This window comes from Cynara cardunculus (assembly GCF_001531365.2).
Source record: "Cynara cardunculus var. scolymus isolate 2C chromosome LG 3, CcrdV1, whole genome shotgun sequence".
Lineage (NCBI taxonomy): Eukaryota > Viridiplantae > Streptophyta > Magnoliopsida > Asterales > Asteraceae > Cynara > Cynara cardunculus.
The window spans coordinates 32555222-32578301 of record NC_037530.1 but is presented as its reverse complement, the minus strand read 5'-3'; the positions used below and the strand labels follow the sequence as shown (position 1 = coordinate 32578301).

The window sequence follows — 23080 nt, the reverse complement described above, 5'->3', positions numbered from 1 at the left end:
TTATCAAACTATTAAAATATTCAATACATCTAATAAGATATTATCGTTAATTCCTAAATACTTAATTTCAATGTTTCTATATTGGTGAGAAAGAATTAAATATTATTTATATCTCTTGAATATGAAGTTGTAGAAATAATTTCAAATTAGAAGATTTTTACCTTTTGTTCTTTCAATTATTTTCTCTATTTTAACATATGTTATAACATAGTTGTAGAAACAAAATTATACCTTAAATCTTCGAAATCTCTATTTTAACTAGGGGTGAGCATAGGCGGGTACCCGCCCTTTTTGACAGGAATCGGAACCGGAACCGGAACCGGCGGTTCTTCAGATATTGGAACCGGAACCGGTTAGAGCGGTTCTTAAATTTTTGGAACCGGAACCGGAACCGCGGGAACCGGTTCCGGTTCCGGGTACCCGCTTCCTAAAATATTAAAAAATTGTTATTTAGAAATAAAAAATAAAACATTGCCAAAACACTAAATAAATAAGTAAGAATACAAATTATACAGAATAATGGTTACAAATATTGATTAACGATTACAAACCATAATAGACTAATAGAAAATGTTCAAAGTTTAACGATTACATACTATAATGGTAATTGTTCAAAATTTAACGATTACATACTATGAATCCAAGTGAACACACAATTTGAAAAAATATGAATCATTTTATATGAAGAATTTAGATGAAGATTGAAGATGACGACGTGCTTTTAAGATGTAAACCTAATACAAATTTGGTATTAAAAAATAATAATTAATTTTTTTATTGAAAAATACCGGGTACCCGGCGGGTAACGGTTCCGAAAAATTGAGAACTGGAACCGGAACCATTCTCAATCGGTTTCGTATTTTAGGAACCGGAACCGGAACCACTCTTATCGGTTCCGGTTCTGGAACCGGCGGTTCCGGTTCTATAGCCGGGTACCTGGTTCCGCTGCTCACCCTTAATTTTAACATAACTGTTGAAGATGCTATTAGAAATTAAGTTTGAAATACTATATCAGTTAACTTTGAAAATCGAAAACTTAAAATTGTAAAAATGTAACTTATCTTTGATAGTAATTAATGATTTCTTACCACTAATTTGGTCATAAATATACAGATAATGCACAAGATTTTCCACGTTTAATAAAAAAAAAAATTTGGTTTCATGATTTTTTCAAATAATTGTAACTCCTCTCAACTATTTAATACTTCAGTTCTTCGTTACAATTAGTACGTTATCTTTTCATCAGTGTGATCTATACTTGCTCTTTTCACCCTCTAATATTTTACCTATTAAACAATAAGAGCCCTTTATAATTTAAATATTATGGGAACATGGTGATGGTACACATAAACTACTTTAAAAACTAGTAACGTTTTGATAGTTTATTGTCATTTTTTTTAATTATAATATTTATTAATATTAATTATAAATAAATATTTATTAATATAAATTGAAATTCAATTACTAGTTAATTTTAATTATACATTTATACTATTTGTTTATTAATTATTTGTAATAATTATTAAGCACATCAATTATTTTCATGTTATTTTTTTTAATTATTATTCAATATATTTAATTTATCATAACACATATAACAATCTATACTACCTTATAAACCAGATTTACCAAAAGTCTTAAATATATTTTTTAATGCACAAAGTACTATATATTTATGCACAAAGTCTTAAAAGTCTTAAAAACAACTCATAATGCATTAAGTACATCTACTTTATGCATTCGGTCTTAAAATCTCTTAATCTACAAAAAAAATAAAATCGGCTCGGGCATCACCCCCTCCTAACACCCTAAAAAGCAATAATAAAACTAGCAAGGTGCTAGAAAAGATACATAAGAGTTGAAATAAAGTTAACGGATTACATCCCCATTTAGACCAATCAATATTACATTTTGGTCTAAATTTAATCCAAGTAAAAAAGCATAGCTTGAGATTCCACCATCACTGCTTTCCACGAGAACCTTTTGTTATTGAAGATCACATCATTTCTTGCGTTCCATGTAAACCAAAGAATGCTCCCGATAAGTGCCTCGATCATTTTTCTTTGTTTCTTCGATTTGGCACATTCAATCAGATTGAACATCTGATCTTAATCTACAATTAAAATAACATATGGTACAAGTTACCAATTCACATTATTATTTTTTCTTTCATGTTCCCAATATACTTTTGACACCTTTCACTCATGTTTTCACCATCTCATACCCCTATGTCTTCTCCACATCCCCCAAAATGTGAGATTCAAAATGATATTCACCATGAGTTATTAAAGTCTTCCATTCATCTCTCGTTCAATTGCTCTAGATCTCTCGGTCTCGCTCTCGATTTCTTGATTATTTGCTCTTGGTGTAAATCGAACACATTTGTGTAGTCGTTTAAATATGTTGGATTTTAAATATATTGGATTTTAAACCGTCATACAGTTTTTTTCATTGATAGACTGTAGTTGGAACCATAACTTTTATTTATCTAAATTGTATTAATATATAAAGATCAAGTGTAACTTATATCATCTTAAATTTTTTCTAATAAAACCAATGAAATTTCAAAATCGTTAAATCACGGCTCACTCTGTATTACACAGATACACAACTAATATTTATGTAATATAAAAACACATAACTTATTAACTACTTTGCCAAACTTAACCTTATAATTGTACACTTTTAAGTTTTAACTCCCTTAATTAGGTAAGGTCTCAAACTTTGCTCCTTTTCTATAGTGTCATAATTAACAACTGGTGATTTTGATTAGCACCGAGTCCCGATATCAAGAAGATATATCTTCACGAAGAATCATGCACCCTCCTCTCACACGAGGGCATGATCATAATGATGATGGAGCACACTGCCATGAGTGTGTATATATAATATATATATATATATATATATATATATTTGAGTATGTATGTATATTACATGGCTGTTTACGTACACGCATATATAATAACATATTGTTTACTCTATAAAATGCATGCCCATGTAATTTCAATATTTGATTGATTAACCATCAATAGAAGTAATTGAAGTACTTAAATGGAATAAAATTTAATTTACTGTAGATATAAGAGGTGAATATACATGGTATGATGATATTAGTATTACATATACATCATATAAAATTAAGCATGCATGAATAATAAGCTATGGCGGTTGAATCAATGGGACGGCGAGCAGTCATTACTTATTAATTAATTACTTTCACATTATTATCAACAAATGAGCATTAAAAATATATAAACATGAATAAACTCAGCATTAAGTAACCATAATTACACTTTCTACCTACAATAGTCTTCTGCAATTCCTATATATTCTTTTTTCTAACTCTTTTCCCCTTCCTCCAACGTCTAACCTTCCATGCAGATTGAATGGAAAAAGACCCTGAAACTAAGTAAGCATGGAAAGTCGAAATTCTATGAGAAGTTGGTCAGTCCATGAAGTAAATTCTGCTGAAGAAGAAGATGTGTTTTCCTTTCCACACCAAATGCCTCCTCTTGATTTTGGGTAAAATTAATGAATTTCTGAAGAATGAAGAATCTTTTTGCTGCCTTCTCTTTGTTTTTTGTTGATCTTTTGTATGTACTTGGAGTAGGTTTCCAGAGGTAGGATGCAACGGTTATGATTTGCTGCCCATCCCACTAGACCAGCATCAGAATGGATTTGAAGGTTTTTCTTTGATGGACATTATCTCGAAGGATCCATTCTATGCATCCTTAGACATTGTACCAAGCCAACACAATTTTCTCCCAGGTTGTATCATTCTTCCATAGAGCTCACATTTCTTCTTGTTCGATCCTCTTATTTATGTTATTTGTAGATCCTGTGACTTGTGCTCTTGGAGATGATTTGGTGAATGTCTTTGGAATCAACAATGAGTTGATCAGTAACCAGAATCAAGAGACGCCCATGGTGAACTCATGTGGGTTTTCTGATCAAAACCAACCCCTTATGATAACTTCTACGGACGAGGAAAATTCTGGAAAGATTATGAAGAATAAGATGATGAATGATAACGAAGCTATGAAGGTGGAGGAGATGCTGGAGTTAGAGATGGAGGTGGCGGTTATAAGGAATCCAAAAGAATCGGAGAAAGAGAGAGTCGATCACAATGGCAATGGTAGTGGTTCTAGTTATACCTCCAAGATAATGTTAAGTAGGGAAACAATATCACAATATTTCTACATGCCAATAACACAAGCTGCGAAGGAGCTCAATGTTGGATTGACGCTGTTGAAGAAACGTTGTAGGGAATTAGGCATTCGTCGTTGGCCACATCGCAAACTTATGAGTCTTCAAACTCTCATCAACAATGTCCAGGTCACATTCCATTCTTTCTAATATTTTAATTTGAAGTGTTTAGTATAAATGGCAGATTCTTTACACTGTTCAATATCATATTTTTAGTTTGAAATGATTAATTTACATGGCACATGAAATGAAATGGCACAGCAGGAATTGGGTAAAGATACAGGAGAAAGAGAAGAAGAGAAGTTGAGGGAAGCAGTAATGATACTGGAGAAAGAGAGAAGAATGATGGAGGAGATCCCAGATTTGCAGCTTGAACATAATACCAAAAGACTGAGACAAGCCTGCTTCAAGGCCAACTACAAGAGAAGAAGAACGTCCACTTTGATATCAGCAACTGCTCAACGGCAATCATTGTCTTCATGTCCCACTACTAATTGCAGCATTAATCCCGCTGGTTATGGGCTCTTAGATGATGATTCAGGTCATTATGAAGAACAAGAAGAGATGAAGTCTATATTGTTTTCTGACTGCTTTCCTTCTTCGAGCGACAATATCTTTTAATTAAGACGGTATTTTCTTGAAATTGTGGACTTTAACTCACAATGGGAACACATATCTATCCAAAATTTGGATGTTTTTGTGTTGCCATGTGGACTTTATGCACAAATACAAGCAGCTGTTTGTAATTAGTATTCGTGTATACATTAAGGCTTAGGCAAAGACAAAAATGAGACGAATGTTACTGTACTCTATTGTCTTTTGCATGGCTATTAAGTGAAACAACTTAAAGTACAGGATCCATGGCTTCTAGCCATATCATGAGGCTAATCTATATCTATTTGGGATAATGATGGTTATGAACCATTAATTGGTTGCAGATGCTCTTTAGTCACTTTCGCAGCACATTACAATCATCATAAATCTTATATCTTTATTTTCTATCTAAACTATCAAGTCACAAAGTTAATAGCAAAAGTTCCAGAAAGCACATAATTACGAGTTGGAACATGAAACACACCAATTTAGCTGCATTCTTAATTTTGAAATATAAAAAACATCAATCTTTGCTGTAATATGCAAAGAAATAATGAAGCTAAGTTGATTATGTTGCTGCTATAATTTCGTTGGTTTTTGTTTATTACCTATTATATATAACTTATATTATTGTGTACAGAAAATACACTAATTGTATTCAGTTTGAAGTTTTATAATTTATATACATGAGAATTGTAATTGTCTCCTTAAAGTTCATACCAATTAATCGTTTGAATTTATCTGCCAACCTATTTATATAATTTTCGTGCTTAATTTTAAGATCATGTTCTCCCTATTGAGAGAAAGTGCATGAAACAAACAACTCCCCCATTAAACCTGTTATTATAGAGGTACAATACTTCATACTTGGCTCTAAAAGCAGAGAACAATATTAGCTATTTAACATACAAGAATGTGTTGCTTCAACAAAATCCACAACATGAATTCCAGACTTGAATATACAAAGGTTTATTTAAAAACAAATATCAGCTGATAATTTGTGTTACATGATTGAACTTTGCCATTAGATATACTTGAATATCATCTAATTTCACCTCTTTGATTCAGTTAGAGAAAGGTTGCCTGAAATGGGGTTCAGAGTTTTTAATTTTTAGATTTAGAACAAGGAGAAAGATGGTTCCATACATCATGGATTTTCTTTTCCAAAACTTATAGTAGAAACAAAAGTGTTAATAGCAGCTTGGTTTTCTTACCCAAGTTTAAGGCATGTATCTGAGCTGCTGATGTTGTAGTTATGAGGAGGATCTCTAGAGCTCAGGCTGCTAATTGTTAGCTCCAACGAATGGTGATCGCAGCATTGATCATGTATACCCATTTGGCCAATAGATGTGTCCATCATCTAACACATAAGATTGATCAAACATTTGTTAATTCTGCAATGGATTAAAAAAAAGAAAAATCCCAAGAAAGATAGTCGGGAGAATTTGAGTGCTCTTACTGCCAACTGTCGTTTCAAGAATGCATTCTCTTCCAGCAGTTGAGCTTCCTGAATATCGTTTTTGGTTAAAACTATTCAGTTCGGATAGATTTGGCTTAACATATTTTCAAATTATCACTTAAACTTCAAGACAATTTGTTGATACTTTTATCAGTTACAACTGCAGTGTTTTTTCCATTCTCTACTCAAGTATGCTGTATTGAACAATATTCAAATTAAGTTCCGGTGATCACCGTATATGTATGTGATCCTTCAAAAATATATGTAAATGAAACTTTAAATTGGAATGACATAAAGGTTTAGCTCCATGACCTTTTTCTTTAGAGTGCTGATCTCTTTCAACATTCTTTCGCCCTGAAAATCGAGCACATTCAAACAAGGAAATGTAGAAATCCCAATGATAACAACGAACCAGCTGCTAATCTAAACAGGATGCCAACATGTATAGACACCTTACCTTTGTTTTAACTACTTCAACCAATCCAGATTCAATCACAGCCTCTAGCTTGTCTAGCCCTTGGAGGTCAAGTCCCTGAAGATCTTCTCCTTTCATTTGCCTGTCATAAGTGAGCATACACTGTTTTTAATAAATCAACTCAAACTTTCACACATTCAGAATTAATGGAAGAACAAGGGGAAAAAGCAGCATTTTGTACCTCAATTCTATGGATTTTTCTGCAAGTTCTTTGCTCAACATGGCAGACTTTCTACTTTCTGTCTAAGAAATGAACATTCATAAACTTGTAGAAATTTAACCATCATGTGAATAAGAACAAAAGTAGCAACATTGCATGAGAGCCAAGTTTATTTCCACCTTAAGTACAATTCTTATATTAATATTTGCATATGTGCTTACCATGTTGCAATATAAACAGAAAACAATGCATATACATCTCTCTTCTGTTTTCAAAATTTGGTCTGATTATGCATGTGGGCATTCAGGTTTTTAAGTTTTGGGTCCAATTACAAATTACAACAGATTAAACAAAAAGTGGAAATCTATATTGCAGTTAGATTGGATTAGATTGAATCTAAAAAATTTAATATCTAAAAATTGGATCGGACCATGATTGGATATCAAAATCCATTAAAACCGAACCGATCAAATTCAGTTAATTACCATCAAATACAAGGATGAAATGATATATTTTATGTAATATTTGTATTGGGTATTTTGGTGTACTAATTTTTTTCCTTATAATTTAATTTATGCTTTAAATTAGTCATGTCTTCAATCTACATAGATGTATGTTTATGTGTTGTGTTTTAAGTGAAATCAACTCTCTTCAGACCTCAGAGAAAAGCATGATGTTTCAAAAAACGTAGACATACGAAGTACAAAAAGTTCACGCCCTTGTTTATCTCTAAAGATAGGAACCTGGAGTTCTGCATGAAGAAGTAAAGCAGGGGCCGCAATAGCTGTCGAATCTTGTATGGATAATTGGTTAAGTTTTAGTTCAGAATATTGGATGAATTCAATTCGATCAAATACAAAAAACTAAGGGTGTTTAGAATACCCCATAATCCACACCGTAATGCACCAACATGTGTGGTTTAAAATTTTTACAGTACAGTTTGTAGTTTGTATTACAAATTACTACACTATGCGGTGCGTTTTGCTCGATTTTGACTTGCACATGGCAGTTCAATCCACATCACACCACAATTTTTTTTAATTATACATATATATAAATCTTTTAATAAATAATCACATATAAGAACATATTCAAATTGTTATTTATAATTATATACGTATAATAGAAGGGATCAATTTACGGTTTGGTTGGGCATCGATAGGACCATACCTAATCTATTTTTTTCAACGTTTCTGGGGCTTGATAACTTACCTATATCGGCCTCATAAACGAGTCGGGCTCGTCCACGAGGTTAATGAACCTATTTTTTTCACGTTTAATAAAAACAAAAATTTTATGAAATCATATTTACGTAAAATTATATATTCAAAGTACATATTTTTTCCAACTTAAAATAAAACATAACAACATAACAATATACACAATTTATAAAAAAGATAGTTTCGCTAAATTAAATTATGAAGTATGGACATTTCCTCTTTAAGGATTTATCAACCTTGAAAGTCCTTTTCATTCAATAACCAAACATCTCACTACCAAATATTTCAAAATCAATAATTGAAACGTACCATATGACATATTTAATATGGAATAATTTGGGAGATGATTGGAACCAGTAGGAGGAGTTGAGCACAAAGCCCGTTGGGTAGGCTTCTAAAGTTTTTTAATTAAAACGTAACAAAATATTAGTAATATTTAACATCTAATTAATTCTAAAAATATCAACGGTCCAACCTGCCAATTATTTATAATGATCCATTCATTTTTACAAGAATGGTGGTCCATACCCGCTTCCTAATAGGCTGAATTGAATGGGTGTAGCGTGTCGTACTGCCTATATGAACAACTCAGTATAATATATGGCCCAATAATTACAGTAATAAAACCCAACTTCCCAGACTCCATGGAAAGCTGCAATTTTGATTATATGTGATATGCATTGTTTTCTACGATGTTTGAACACTCATTTCTTCACTTTTAGTTATCTTACTAAAATTCGAATATTTTATTATTTTAGTTTCTCTTTCTTATTTTATGGAGCTAAGGTTGTAATTAATTTGTAATGAAGATATGAAGTGTTGATTTCATCTTTTAGGCAAGTTGTGTGTGTTGTATTTGTGTTACAATATTGGACAAACTACTTGGAGAACAAAGCATAAAACATGGAAATAAAGGGGAGGGGTACTAAAAACAACTTTTGATGAGATGAATCTCACATTTTCAAGGCCTTTTGCAGATTTGCAAGTTTTTGTACAACTTCTATCTTGATAGCATGTCTTATCTACTTTTTAGTTTGACTTTTTGGCTTAACTTTGTGCCAAGATTTTCTGAAGTGCTCTCTTCCCCCTTTCTCCTACTGTAGATATAGATGTTAGGGCTAAACTTGAGATTAGTTAAGTTTCATATTCCAGTAGTTTTAATTTTGTATCTCTTCCAAGTTCTTTCAATTTAAGTATTACTTTTGGCACTCACATGTAACACCCGCGATTTTGCGTATTCCATTTGGGATCAATTCATGGTCATTTGGCGTTTAAATTGGTAAGTTTATGAAGTTTTTATTTAATAATCTTTTTATGGTGTTTGAGGATCAAACCGAGAAAAAAAAAAGATAACTCTCACACAAAATTGAGTCTCTTCATGTGACCTGCCACACAATTTAGGTCGCAACATAAATTGTAATAAGAACCTCAAGTGACACGGACGACCTAAGTCGCAGGCAGGTCGCAAGACTGTGTCTGGACATTTTAAAGGTCTTATTTTTAAGGTTTGTGTTTGGAAGTTTGGATTGAGGATTTGGAAGAACTCCAGGGAAGAGTTCTAGTTTAGAGATCTCAAGTTTTTGAAGTGGTAAGTTTCTTGAACCTTTTAAGCTCTACTTTGAGATTCTTTGTAGATGTAAAGCTTACACTCATTTGTGGTTTATTTCCAAACATGAAGAAATGGTTGGTTTGGAAACTCTAGATCCTTGTTGGAAATGACTTGAAGATGGTGGAATCTTTATCAATGGAAGCTAGAGTTTGGGTTTTGAAATCTAGGTTTAACTTAAACTACCAAGGTGAGTTCAAGTAAATTTTGTGAAAACTTTGTACACGCCAAAAATGTTCATTTTGAATCTTGAATTGTTTTACTTGATATTTATCAGATGAGTTGTTTATTTGATGAATTTTGTATCTTTGATACATTTGATTTTAAAAAAATTTGTAAAATGCTTATATTTGGGGTTTTTGGACATTTTGATAAATAAAAATCATAATAGTATGTTCTTTTAATAATTTATTGTATAAATTGTAATTGTTTGATGATTAATATACTTTTAGTGCATTTGGTTCTTTAAACCGTTTGAAAAAAATGTATATTATTGTGTTTATGAGACATTTTGGAAATGTAAAATGTATGATTTCATTTGGAAAAGACTTGTCTTAACCAACGATGGGTTTTTAAGTTGATCATATTTTTTGGAGCATGTGTTTGTATAAACATAGGTTACATACGTTCTTATTACTTATGTTGACTTTTATTTGAGTAATCAAACAAGTGTGGAGTTATTGGCTTGATCTCGGCCATTTTACTTTTGGGGACATTTATCCAGTTTAAATTGCTCAATATTAAGTTTAGGCATGATTTACATTTATTTCATCTTTATTTGAAAATTATATGTTTTGAGTGTCTTGGTCATCAGTTGAATTCGTATAATTTAGATTGTAATGCATTGGATCCATAGGCATGTGAGTCAGCCTTTTTTGCTAAGTGAGGTTTTTGATGTTCCCATTTGGAGACCAATGCTAGAGTAAGCTACGTGGTCGTCTTGGTATTGTGGAGAGGAACTCTTATGAGTTGGTATCTGAGATCGTAGGTACAGCAGAGAGGAATCCGTGTAGAGTTAAACTATGGGATTTATGGTATTGTAGAGAGAGCTCATATGGGATCAGACTCCGAAACCATGGGTATTGTGGAAGTGACCTCTTGTTGATTCGGACTCTGAGACCCTAGATATTTCGGTAATGAACTCATCAGGAGTCGTGCAGGGGGACCTTTGTTTTGAGGCATTGGCATAGTAGAGTTGACATTAAGTCATCAGGGTTATTTTGGAAATATCGTCTTATTCACAATCTTCGAAGAATACGGCGTTGTATTATTGTAAGTTTAGGTAACATGGTAGGCATGAAAACAAGACTCTACTTCCATTAGAGGACTTATCCCAACAGACTTGCCTGATGAACTCGTATGGAGTCGAACCCTAGGACCATTGGCTTGTAGGTGTAACTTTTTGGTGTGTAAGTAAAGACTAAGGTCGGGGGTATTACGTAGATGAACTCATGTAACGTTGGGCTTTGGAACCTTAAGTATTATCGTGGAAACTTGAGAGAAGTTTGATACCGGGACCGTGACGGTGACCCTAGGGTGCTACTTGATAACATTGATGAATGACTTTGTGTTTCACCATGATCAATAAAAATTAGTATCCCGCATCACCCAAAGGTGTTGTTTTAGGTATTGAGTATTATCCATGTTTTCGGTAACGTTTTGAGTATGGAGTGTTATCCATCATTTGTGGTTTTGGGTATTGCTCAATAATGATGTTCTACCATCTCATTTGAGTTTATAGAGAAAACAAGATACTTCTTGACAATTTAATCACTTGGAAAAGTGTTAAAGTGTACTAGACTTATAAACAAGTCACCTAGAATACATTAATTTGAATGAATCGGGAAGTAGACTTGAAAGAGTCACTTTAAACAAAGAGATTTGTTGTTACATGCATGTAGTTTAAGGAAACAAAATATGTTTTACCTAAAGTTTCTGTTTTGCATAGAGATATGGAGACCTAAATGGTAGTGTTATTATGTTTTGTAAAGCCTCGAGAGGGTATCCTCAAAGTTGGTGGTAAAAACTATTATTTTAGAAGCATTGAGTTGTAGCAATTGCTGCAACAATTGTCTACTGAAAAATTGTGATTTTATCTCATCTGAAACTTACACCCTTGCTTCTTTTTATATGAAGTTAATCAGCAATAGCTGTTAACATCAACCAAAACAATTTCTTCAAATCTACCATATGAAGTTAGTCTTTCATCTAGAGATCTTGTAACTTAAGATATCTTTGTGGAATATGATATTTGGTCTTACCATTTTATTATTTGAAAGTCGATAGTGTTGATATCCTTGCATGAGTTACCACTTAGTATTGTACAGGTACAATATCTAGGACATCAATATGCCTTTAGTCTTTCTCGAACACAATCGTGAAACACAACATATGGCCACCACGACTATTGCCTTCTTGACTCCAGGTTCCTTCTCCCGTTACTTATCATTTCAAGTTTAAACCCTAAGCATAAATAATACAAGTATAATACAACTACACTTGTCGATTCAAGATTATTTCTCTCGTCACTTCCCACCAGGGGCGGATCTATTAGGAGTTGAGTGAGCTCTCGTGCACACACTCACTCGATTATCAATAGAAAAAAAAAATTAGCTGTCTAAAAAGTGCACCGATGTCAAAAGACTTTGAAACAAAATTTATGACAGAAATTAACATAAATTTTCATTTGAAAGACTTGAACCTGTAACCTTCAGTATCAGTATATAAGATGGTAATCAAATCGTCCCACCCATTGTTAATTTTAATTTTTTTTTTTTTAGACTACAAGGTTGGGCCAGAGCCTTTAGACATAGTTAAAATGAATGAACTCACAACCCCAAATACAATTATAAGCATTATACCACTATGTCAATAAAAAATTTTGTTAATTTTTCTCTCATTTTGATTTTATTATTAGATTTTCATGATCTATTTTTTTTCCCAATGTTAACTTATCTTAAATATGTCATTTTTATCTCATTTTCAAGGCAACATATATTTATTGGAAGGATCAATATCATTTTCATTTGTAAAAAATTGTATCTTATTCCATAAATCGACAAAATTGATTTTTTTCGTAAGTCAAATTTCACTGAATTTCTCCCCATGTCAAACCGTGATTTCGTGGGCCTTATACCCACAATAAGGATGCACATGGTTAAAGAAATTCCTAGGTCGACGCCACTTCTTCCCACTACTTTTGTCATGTAACTTGCTATTATGTGTAATTGGTTATAACAATTTTTATTTTAAAAATTATAACTTTTTATTGCAACTTTGCAACTTTTAATTGTATGAATTATGAATTTCTATTGTATGGATCTTGATGCAAGTTGCATTAGATACAACCAGCAAAAACGCATTGCACGGCACCATACTTTGTAATGCTACAAAATGTAACGCGGTTTAGGAAAATGTCCAACCCTCATATGTTGTGTTGTTTGCATGCGGGCATGGTGGAGTCACACCTCAAACACACCTACAACTAACCAATAGCAATATCCATTTGCTAGAATGGATCAAATCAAATAATCCATTGGATTGAATTGCATTGGTTATCCAATGTTATTGGATTGGATCAGTTTCGCCCAAATCCATAGGATAAGAACAGGCCTATCAAGAATTTTGTAATGTGTATTTGAGATCTTTGACATCAAGAAACAATAAAGTGGATTTTTTCCGTAAGATGATTTCAATTTTTTGAGTTTTTAAGTCCTAAAATTGATATATTGATTACATCTTAACAGGGTCTAATTTCCATTATTGTAAATTGTATCGAATACGTAGACTTCTGGTATTATAATGTATATTTTGTGCCCTATTATGAGTTCTTATTTCGATATTTAGGGTTTAAAATTCGAACAATTAACTCATGTAGAATTTAGATATTTACTGTTTAAATTTCAAAATTCATAACTATTATTTGTAGAACCTTCTCTTTTCTGATATGATTTCAGTATTGGTATAAAATTACAGTTTAATTTCGATTATCTGTGTAGAAAACTGTTCATCTGCAGAGGTAGAATCTTTTCTCCAGATATGATTTCAATTCTTTTTAATGCCAAAACCTAGCATTTAACTTTCAAATATATGCAGGAAATTTAGGGTCTAGTTACTAGTCGAATAGCTAAATCTGATCATATATTAATTTCACGGGTAAAAAATATGTTGAACAATATCTACCTGGAAAACATTCATTTTGTGAACGAATTGTTTTCTAAATCCACGAGTCCTGCCAAATCCATCAGGCCATTCACCAGCTTGGTTAAGGATCTCCTGGAGATTCGTAGGACAGAATCTAGGACTAGGATGGCTGGTGGGAGGGGGGTCAATGGCCAACTGTGGTGATTATCACACACAGTTATGTTAGTGGAGCCTGTTTAACATTATGCTTTTGTATTAAACGTTGTACATAGTTTAGTAAATTGTATGTTGTGAACAGTTTTAGTTCACTTATTGATATGTCTGTCTTCCTGTTTTATAGGTAATTAATGGTCAATGTAGTCGAATTGTGTACAAGTCATATATATTACACTTAGACCTTCTTTGAGTCCAAAGAAGAGAATGTTGATCTGGTCAGAAACTTGCAGGAAAGATGTTTAATACGATCACCATTGTCTAGACTTAACCACTATGCATGTGTATCTAGTTTATCCTTGATATCGAAATTATTTTGACTTCTGCTGTGTATAGTTGGATTCAGATTCATGGATTTGGGCATGGAATTCAAGTATAGGATTTTATTGATGATGATTTATGCTATTTCTCTTTAGGGTTTGGTTGCTCCAGGAAAGTTTTGGCAATCTTACTAGGGGCACTCTCCTGGCTTGCAAGTTGCAAGATGGGAACTAAATTGATAATCTTGAGTGTTGCTCTGATGCTTGGATATCAGTCGTTTATATTGCAATCTAAACAAAAAAGAAATGGACGAAGATCTCTCCAAACTCGAAGCTGCTAGAAGATTGGACATGAAAAAATCAGGATCCTCAGCTCCCTAAAATCCTTCCTGAATTACCAGGTGTGTGTGTATCAATTTTTATCTAGCTAGGTGAGGGTTTTAGTTCTTTTTTCAGGTGATGTTGAGGTTTAGTGGTCCGGGCCAGTTGGGGTAACAGTTCTCAGTTGCCGGGTATTTTATTTAGTCCATTGGTGTTGTCTTGTGGGTTGGGTATTTTATACGACTGTGTTGGTATATATAGTATTTTAGCCTTTCAGTTTCAATAAAATTTATGGTTTAAAAAAACCATTATAGCTAGGATTTCAATCATCTGACTCATTAAGCACCCACCCCTGGAGATTCGCTAGTTTTTTGTGGTGACAGTTACCGGGAGTATAGGGAAGGGCCGGCCAAGCAACAAAGAATAACCTCGCTAGGTCGTTAGGATTAAACATAAGTTAGGAATAAGCAACTTGTTGAGAAAGCTGATCAAGGAAAAAACCCCAACTACTATTTTAGCTGTATTTTTATTTTCTATACTAGCTAGCATACTTTTGGATGTTTTTCCAGTCATTGTTACCAACAGTCTAGAATAGTGAATAATGCATAAAATGACCATTCAAGAAATGCATACCTGCATCTCCCTAGATGGTTGTCGCAGTTCTCCAACGTTCTGGGATTGCAGCCTATGCCTTTCTAGCACTTGATTCATACTTTAATTCAAAAAATAGGGAGGCATGAATAAGTCAGATATCTTACTAGATGATATACTTGCACAATCTAATAGTAACTTGATGTCATATATATAAGCACCAAACTGATCAACTGATTTATTAATGAGTTTGATCATAACATAGAAATACCATATGCTCAGATTTCATCAGATTATCAAACAATATAATTAAATTAATCATGGAAGATGCTTAATTAGATGAATACTAACATATATATATATATATATATATATATATATCCAGCTATGAATTTATAAGGACAGGTTGAAGATAAATTAATTGTCTGTAATTTAAATCCATGATTGTAGAACAAAGAAGAGATCCAAACTTGTTGACTTATATATTAGAACCTAGGATAGTTTCTCATAGTACAAATCTGGTTACTTGATATAGTAGATTGTTTTCTGCTGATTATAATTAAGCAATAAGTTGATTTAGAAAATGAAGATTCTAGATCTATGGGTGTCAATATCAATGGTGGATGATTAGCATACCGGCATCAACGTAACTATGGAGAAAAGACACAACATTGATAGATTCAGGAAATTATGTAATGAAAATTACTATACTAATTGTTAAAACTACTTATACTCTGATTAATTGATGCTTAAAGATCTAGACTTTCCTACCCTTGATCTCTTTATTGTTCATGCGAGGACTACGGTTATGTTTCATCAATATTGTGACAACTTTGTATTTCTTTTTCTCTATAATATCTACAAACAACTAACCACAGATAAATTAAATAGGCCCATGATCTTAATTAGTAGCTGAAACCCTAACTTCAACATACATAATCTTGAAAAAATACATTAAAACTTAACAGTGATAAAGATCCAAAACTGATGAAAGTTTCTACTTAAAATGAGAGTTGAAACATTGCCCAAGAGACTTCATGTATTATAGATCTACAAGAACAAGTGAATCGCTCATATGTCACATATGCACACACACAAATGTACCTGAAGATCGAGATCTAATCTCTTATATAGCAACTGTATACCTGACCAAAGCACTTTTCCAGCTACCAGTGCTTTTGAACGTTCTCAGTAATAATGTCATGACTTGGTAATATCTCTCAATCTGTCCTTTTTTTTATCTTACTTTAATTTGATTAGAAATAATACCTGCTCTTTGAGAAACAGCTAATGGTAGTCATCTACAGTGTTCAGAGCTTGATATAATTGCATGCCCATATCTCATGTTTCTAAGTTTCTCAAAAGAATCATATATGGGGTAGAGAGAGCACCAAAGATGATATTCCATTTAATAGTTCTCGAAACAGACAACAAACGAAGAAAACTGATAAGGATTAGTTGCTAGATCTGCATATTGCTAAAACGATACGCTAACGACTGGGTAATCCATAAGGGTGTGTCTGTGTATATATATGTATATATATAGAGAGAGAGAGAGGCTAGAGAGACCTTGAGGAGGGATACTGAAAGAGCTTTCCAGTGGCAGAGAAAACGATGAGTGCGATATCCACGTCGCAAAGGGTAGACAACTCTTGAGCTTTCTTAAAAAGCCCTCTTCTCCTCTTTGAGAAGGTCACCTGCCTTGCTGCTAAGTTTTCTATCTTTCTGATCTGAGTTTTCTGTCTCACCATCCTCATCTAGTTATACAGCACCCTTCAAAATCAGAAACTTAATTAAGAAACACAAATAATATACCATAAAACCATTTCATTAGTTACCCAAAATTGGAAAACAAATCTAGATTGAAATCAGGAGTATAAGAGAAACCCTTTTGGAGAATGAAGAACTAATAGATTAGCCCTAGATAGCATACAGTAATGTCAAAAGCAGAAAGCATGCACCTTGTTAAAAGAAGAAAAATACTAAAAGAAGAAAAGAAAAGGCATATATTCAAATCCTTAACGAGTGGAGTAGTAATAGTATATAATTATGTAGTCTCTCCTTTCTAAATTAGTGCTCATTTTCCTTGTTTCTTGTACGTTTTGTTTCTTGTACGTTTTACCTTAAACTAATTTTATAGAAATCATCCTCTGATCAATTTTAAGTTAACATGAATATATAGAAACTCTCTTAATAATCAAAGGATATATTGCCCCTAAATAGAAAAAGTGGTTTTTAAGATATAATATAAATAAGCAAACAAACATGACTATATATTAAACAAAACTTTAAAGGGGGTCGAGAAACATAGGCTATTGGCTAGCCTTTCTTTAAGTTTACCTTTTACCGGATATTGGTGTTTGTGCTTTGTGATCATGAAGATCGATACCATCAGGACCACCATGCACCCACCACCAATAGCATCAAAGTATGGTGTACTGAGTCTTTGTGAAAGAGGCACGTTCAAGACCCCAAAATTTTGTGTTAAAAATTAATGTTATTTACACGGTGTCGTTCTCGGGATATATTGGTACAAGAGAAAAACAAAACAAGGGATGTGGGAGGTCGATTTTTCTAGGCAAGCAAGCATAGGATATGAAGTACTAACGTGATGCAAAACTCTCTGGTAAACGTCCCAAGTCAAATGTGGCCGTACAGGTTTTGCTGCTTTGCTTGGATTTCACAGTGCAAATATATGTTTTGCAGTGCGGCCGTACAGGTTTCGCTGCCTTGCTTGGATTTCACAGTGCAAATATATGTTTTGCAGTGCCCTATCGTACGGACAGGCATCTTTATTCACTTTGAATTTCCCTCTTGGTCTCTTTTTGTTTTAGAAAGTTACATACAAAGATGCTTTTTTTCTCTTTAATTTTCATACAAATTTTCTAAAGAATATGAACCATGCCCAAGCATTATGACACCTGTCTTCTGTCTTCTTGTACTGTTCATGCTCCCCTCCACTATCTCTCTTTAGAATCCATAAAAAAACTCAAGATGTTGTACCATTTGGAAACCCTAAATTGTATTGTAGGTGTTTTTGGGGGATAAAAACTTATAATTAATTGACTCATGCATCTAATTTACCATTCCTCATGGCATGGCTGTTAGTAATTTCCGGGATTAAGGGGATTCGAGATAAGCCTTGCACAATAAAGTGTTAGGATAATCATTATCTATTAATACAAGTTGGTATTATAATAGAACTCAAAGTCCTAGTTTTGTGGTTATCTACATACATGCGTCTAGTATATATAGATGTCTAGATATCGAGTTTATGGTATCGAGAGAGGGAACAATTGTAACAGAGTTTGAGTTATTTTCTTTGTTATAATAAGAGATATTCCTGCATTCTATTGTGTTCTTCTTTTACGTTTCTGTCGATTGCTTTCAATAATTGGTATCAGAGCCACGACGATCACGAAAACGGAAGGACATCGTAATCGTGAAGGACATGGGAGACACCAATCATGGCGGAAACAGGCGGGACAAAGGGAGGGTCATCCTTCTCGTTCCGTGTTCCGATGTTGAATACTACAAACTATACGGTGTCGGCAATTCGCATGAAGGTGATCTTAAACGTACATCAAGTCTGGGATGTTGTTGATCCAGGAGCGAATGACCCAAACAGAAACAATATTGCCATCGTCGTTATTTTCCAGGCAATTCTCGAAGACCTTATCTTACAAGTAGGTACGATGGATACGGCAAAAGAAATCTGGGAAGCCATTAAAACCCGACATCTTGGGGCAGACAGAGTAAGGGAGACTCGTCTACAAACCCTAATTACCGAGTTCGATAACTTGAAGATGAAGGAGACGGGCACTATTGACGAATACGCAAGTCACTTATAGGAATGGCAATGGGCCGGGTTCGGGCCGGGTATTGGTATCCCCGTCCCCGAAACCGATAGCTAAAACCGTCCCCGTAACCGTCCCGATCCCCGTCGGGGATCTTATCGGGGATCCCCATCGGGTCCCCGCGGTTTCCCCGATCCCCGTTGGGGAACCCGTTAAGGGTAAAAATTCTCTTTTTCATCGTTGGTTATAATCGAACCCGAAACCGATATGAAAAAAAATTACAATATGTTAATTTTCACAATTAAAAGTAAATTACAATTTTTTTAAAGATCTAAGTTTAAATGTCTCAAACATAATTGAACCAATTACAAACAATGTATTAGATTACAATATAAAACTAAACAAAAATTCGAACATCATACAACTAAAATCATGGTTTTTGACAAATAAACTAGACTTTTCGTGAGCTTTATTTGGGTTGTTGAGGTAAAGTGGATAATTTTTTTTTAAAAATTTTAATGTTACTTTTTTTAAAGATATATATATATATATATATACATATCGGGCCGGGCCGGGCCGGTGATCACCGTCCCCGTCCCCGTCCCCGTTAAAATCCCCGAATTCGTCCCCGATCCCCGTCCCGTCCCCGATAAAATGTCCCCGAACCCGGCCCGAAAGTTTCGGTTTTCGGTTTTCACCGTCGGTTTCGGGTTTTTTTGCCATCCCTAGTCACTTATCAGGATCGCGTCAAAATCCTCTTCCCTTGGAGAAACTTGACGAAAAGAAACTTGTCAAGAAATTCCTCACCAGTTTACCGAGAAGATTTATACACATAGTGGCATCGATTGAACAAATTCTTGACCTCAAGACTGTCGGATTCAAAGATGTTGTTGGACGATTAAAAGCGTGTGAGGAGCGCATCTGCGAAGATGAACCTGCCAATGATCAGAACAAATTAATGTTCCACAAGGCGGAATCTACCACTCGAAATTCAGAGCCAAGTAAGAGTGGACGAGGCCGCGGGTCAGAACGAGGTCGCGGAAGCCGCGATGATCACTCACAGCCTCAGCAAAATCGATCAGTACCTACGGTCAATCACTATCTCAAAATGTCACTTAGGCAACAAATGAAAAATGTTGCCTAAGAGGGGTTTATATGTTGCGTAAGGCTTAGGCAACAAACCCATGTTGCCTAAGCTGTGTTGCCTTCTCAATGTTGCATAAGAACCAAGACAACATATGCAAACAGAATATGTTGCCTAAGTGAGCTTCTTAGGCAACACACAAAAGGTTATGTTGCCTAAGTAAAAAACATATGTTGCGTCCAGTATCATCTTAAACAACATACTCTATCTTCATATGTTGCCTTAGATATCAGCTTAGACAACATACTCTATCTGAATATGTTGCCTAAGATATCAACTTAGACAACATACTCTATTTATATATGTTGCCTTTGAACTGTAATTAACATAATATAATATTTCTTTTAGGCAACATTTATATTGTTTAATTGTTGCCTAAGATTTTTGTGTACCATGATGCAATTTTTTTTTTCATGCACACTTTCTACAAATGAATCTCAAACAAGCAAACAAACAACCAAATGTTTTATACAAACAACTTTTATAACCGAACAAAATTAATAAGTTCAATCATTGAAAGATAATTTTTTCCTCAGTAAGTCTAAAAGTAAGTAACAAGTTCAATAACACAAAATTAAAAACTTAACCTAAAGCGTGAGAGGTCGGGGTTGTTGTGTTAGAGTTTGAATCACTAGCATCCARCATAGTCATCAACGATTGTATCATCTTTCTTTGCTCGACAGCTTCCTTTTTTGCCTCATGTTGTCCCTCTTTTAACAAGCGAATCTTCTCGTCACGCTCGGCAAGTTGGATGCGGCGACAATTGATACGTATATTTAGAGCAAGTGGCTCATTAATAGGTATACTCGTCTTTGATGACGCCGGTGTAGTTGGTGAGTCCAAAGACGGAAGGTGTAGCCTCTAACGATATCTCTACCGAATCACCCTCTAGGTGTGCCGTAGTCCGCCCCAAGACCGACGCCTTCGCTAAATTAAACGCTTGAGTTCTTTTTGGAGGTATATGGATCTACAAAAAACAATGTCTAACATGTTTAAGAATAATACTATTGTATACCAAACAGAAACAGAACAATACTATAGAACAATTTGTTTTGAACCTTGTTACGTAGTGTTTTACGGCATTTCCCATTGACATCGTTAATATGTTATCAATGGTAAGGAAAGGTTCTCATCCTATGGACCCACTATGCAAGGAACATATATGGATATACACACATAAAAAATACACATACACACACACATATATATATATATATTCTATACATGTAAGTTATATCATCATGAATCATTGTGTATATTAGCCCATAAAAGAAATTGAGAACATACCTATATCACGAAACTTTCAAGGGTGGAGAGTTTGTTCATAGCTGCAGCCATCTGACCCATGTAGTTAGCATGTTTGTAGGGGAGCTTAAAGCATCGGAAGCAATGGCGAGAGTAGATGGCTGGAGGTGTTGATTAAATAATATAGATACCTAAAAGGCAACTATTACTTCAAAAGTTACATTGAAAAGCCTGTAAAAAGAGCTTCCAAACAGTCTAGTAATGTTGAATCGGGTCTGGTTAATCATCTGAATTTACTGTTGTTCATCTACCACAAAGGTTATCAAAGATGAAAAAAAATTGGTTAATCTACCTTCATAGTAAATCCAAAGACCCCAGATACCCCTTATTTAATGTTTTGAATAAATTTTTGATTTAATCACATTGCAATATAGCAAAGGCTCTTACCTGTTTTAGTTAGAAAAAGAAAAAAGTGAATTCTCAAATTGACAATAATACCAATGGAAGAAAAAAAAAATTAAAAACATCATCTCGCTGAGTCCCTTTCCCCCTCAATCAGTTAGAACTTATAAAGCAATAGAACACAAATGTCTGTTCCAACCAATGACAACTCATTTTGTTCAGATACTAATAGTTGTAGTGGATCCACAAAATTCCACATTCACGCAATTAACTAGAGTGATTTGCTTTAAGAACCATTTGCCGATACTATAATTAAGGTTATGATGAATATTCATCAACAACCTCTATCACAATAAACATAAGCTGTACGTTTGTTTAGTTGACATCGTTATTTGTCAACAAAAGTATGCTCTAGCAAAACGTGCAGGAATCTGATTGTTTGTTCCTTGAGACAAGTGGTCAGGGTTAAATCTAGTGTTTAATTGGGGTAGAATTAATGTGGCATAAGTTAGTTTAGTACTTGGATATCCCTAGGCTTCTGCAGTTGTGTGCTTGTTTCACCAACTCCCCAAATCGATCAAACCTGATTTTTTGACTTCTTGTCCAGCATAAATTCATCATTTCCAGGACATGAAAATATTCAAGTCGAATCCATTCATTTCCAACYGAAGGAAAACATAAATAGCTGAAAATTCCTATTAACGAGTTATTTGTAATTTTCAGGATTCCAGAGTAATCCCTGCAATTTGGATCAACAAGAAGGTTGTTTACGTGACCTACTTCTAATAAAATATTATATTTCTTACGTAACTGAATGCAAACATATCTATCTCTGGACCAATAATGCCTCCTAGTATCTTATATCTAATACTTGGTACTACCTTTTTTCATGGTCAAACTCCACATCTTATACAGGCAAAAGTGTTTTATCAAATGAGCAACGATACATCAGTAGCCAGCATGAACTTCATGGGATAGCCTGATAGGAGAGGAAAAATACCTGGAGAAGACGATGATATTTGGAGAGGAAAAATACCTGGAGAAGACCATGATATTTGGAGAAGAAAAGTGAAACCATTAGGAACAAAACAAGGAGAATAAGATGATACCTGGAGATTGGAGAAGAAAACAATAATCTTTGGAGTGGGAAAATAATTTGGGTAAGTGTTTTGAGGAAGATAGAAAATTTTAGAGGGGAAAGGGTTTTGGGGGGGAAAAAAGAGGGGGAAAGGGTTTTGGGG

At 34.0% G+C, this 23080-nt stretch overlaps 2 protein-coding genes and 1 pseudogene across 3 annotated transcripts; 2 read left to right on the top strand and 1 right to left on the bottom strand.

Annotated features, from left to right (window-relative positions):
* The first annotated feature begins 3418 nt into the window (after positions 1 to 3418).
* LOC112509169 (protein RKD4-like) lies at positions 3419 to 4830 on the top strand. Its single transcript, XM_025114026.1, has 4 exons — positions 3419 to 3525; positions 3614 to 3687; positions 3839 to 4338; positions 4471 to 4830. Exons 1-4 carry the CDS (start codon positions 3419 to 3421, stop codon positions 4828 to 4830), a joined length of 1041 nt encoding a protein of 346 aa, XP_024969794.1.
* Positions 4831 to 5660: 830 nt separating this feature from the next.
* Positions 5661 to 17245, bottom strand: LOC112509533 (MADS-box protein SVP-like). 2 transcript variants are annotated; one of them, XM_025114535.1, is made up of 9 exons: positions 17213 to 17245; positions 16821 to 17024; positions 15294 to 15372; positions 6919 to 6980; positions 6720 to 6819; positions 6575 to 6616; positions 6263 to 6310; positions 6018 to 6163; positions 5661 to 5886 (listed from the first exon to the last, which is right to left on the bottom strand). In XM_025114535.1, the coding sequence occupies exons 2-9, from the start codon at positions 17006 to 17008 to the stop codon at positions 5868 to 5870; spliced, it is 684 nt and encodes a 227-aa protein (XP_024970303.1). In that variant the 5' UTR covers positions 17009 to 17024; positions 17213 to 17245; the 3' UTR covers positions 5661 to 5867. The 2 variants fall into 2 exon arrangements, with proteins under 2 accessions (XP_024970303.1, XP_024970302.1); XM_025114534.1 differs by lacking the exon at positions 17213 to 17245 and adding an exon at positions 17139 to 17179.
* A 1527-nt stretch (positions 17246 to 18772) lies between these two features.
* On the top strand, positions 18773 to 20192 carry LOC112509168 (annotated as a pseudogene).
* The last annotated feature ends 2888 nt before the right edge of the window (positions 20193 to 23080 follow it).

Bases quoted from the DNA above. Each gene is read 5' to 3' on its own strand.
- LOC112509169 (XM_025114026.1), top strand. From the start codon at position 3,419: ATGGAAAGTCGAAATTCTATGAGAAGTTGGTCAGTCCATGAAGTAAAT. The intron at 3,688-3,838 runs GTTTTTCTTTGA...TGTTATTTGTAG, and splicing joins GCATCAGAATGGATTTGAAG to ATCCTGTGACTTGTGCTCTT. The intron at 4,339-4,470 runs GTCACATTCCAT...GAAATGGCACAG, and splicing joins CTCTCATCAACAATGTCCAG to CAGGAATTGGGTAAAGATAC.
- LOC112509533 (XM_025114535.1), bottom strand. From the start codon at position 17,008: ATGAGGATGGTGAGACAGAAAACTCAGATCAGAAAGATAGAAAACTTA. The intron at 6,617-6,719 runs GTAAGGTGTCTA...CTCGATTTTCAG, and splicing joins TTGAAGTAGTTAAAACAAAG to GGCGAAAGAATGTTGAAAGA. The intron at 6,311-6,574 runs GTCATGGAGCTA...AACGATATTCAG, and splicing joins TCAGCACTCTAAAGAAAAAG to GAAGCTCAACTGCTGGAAGA.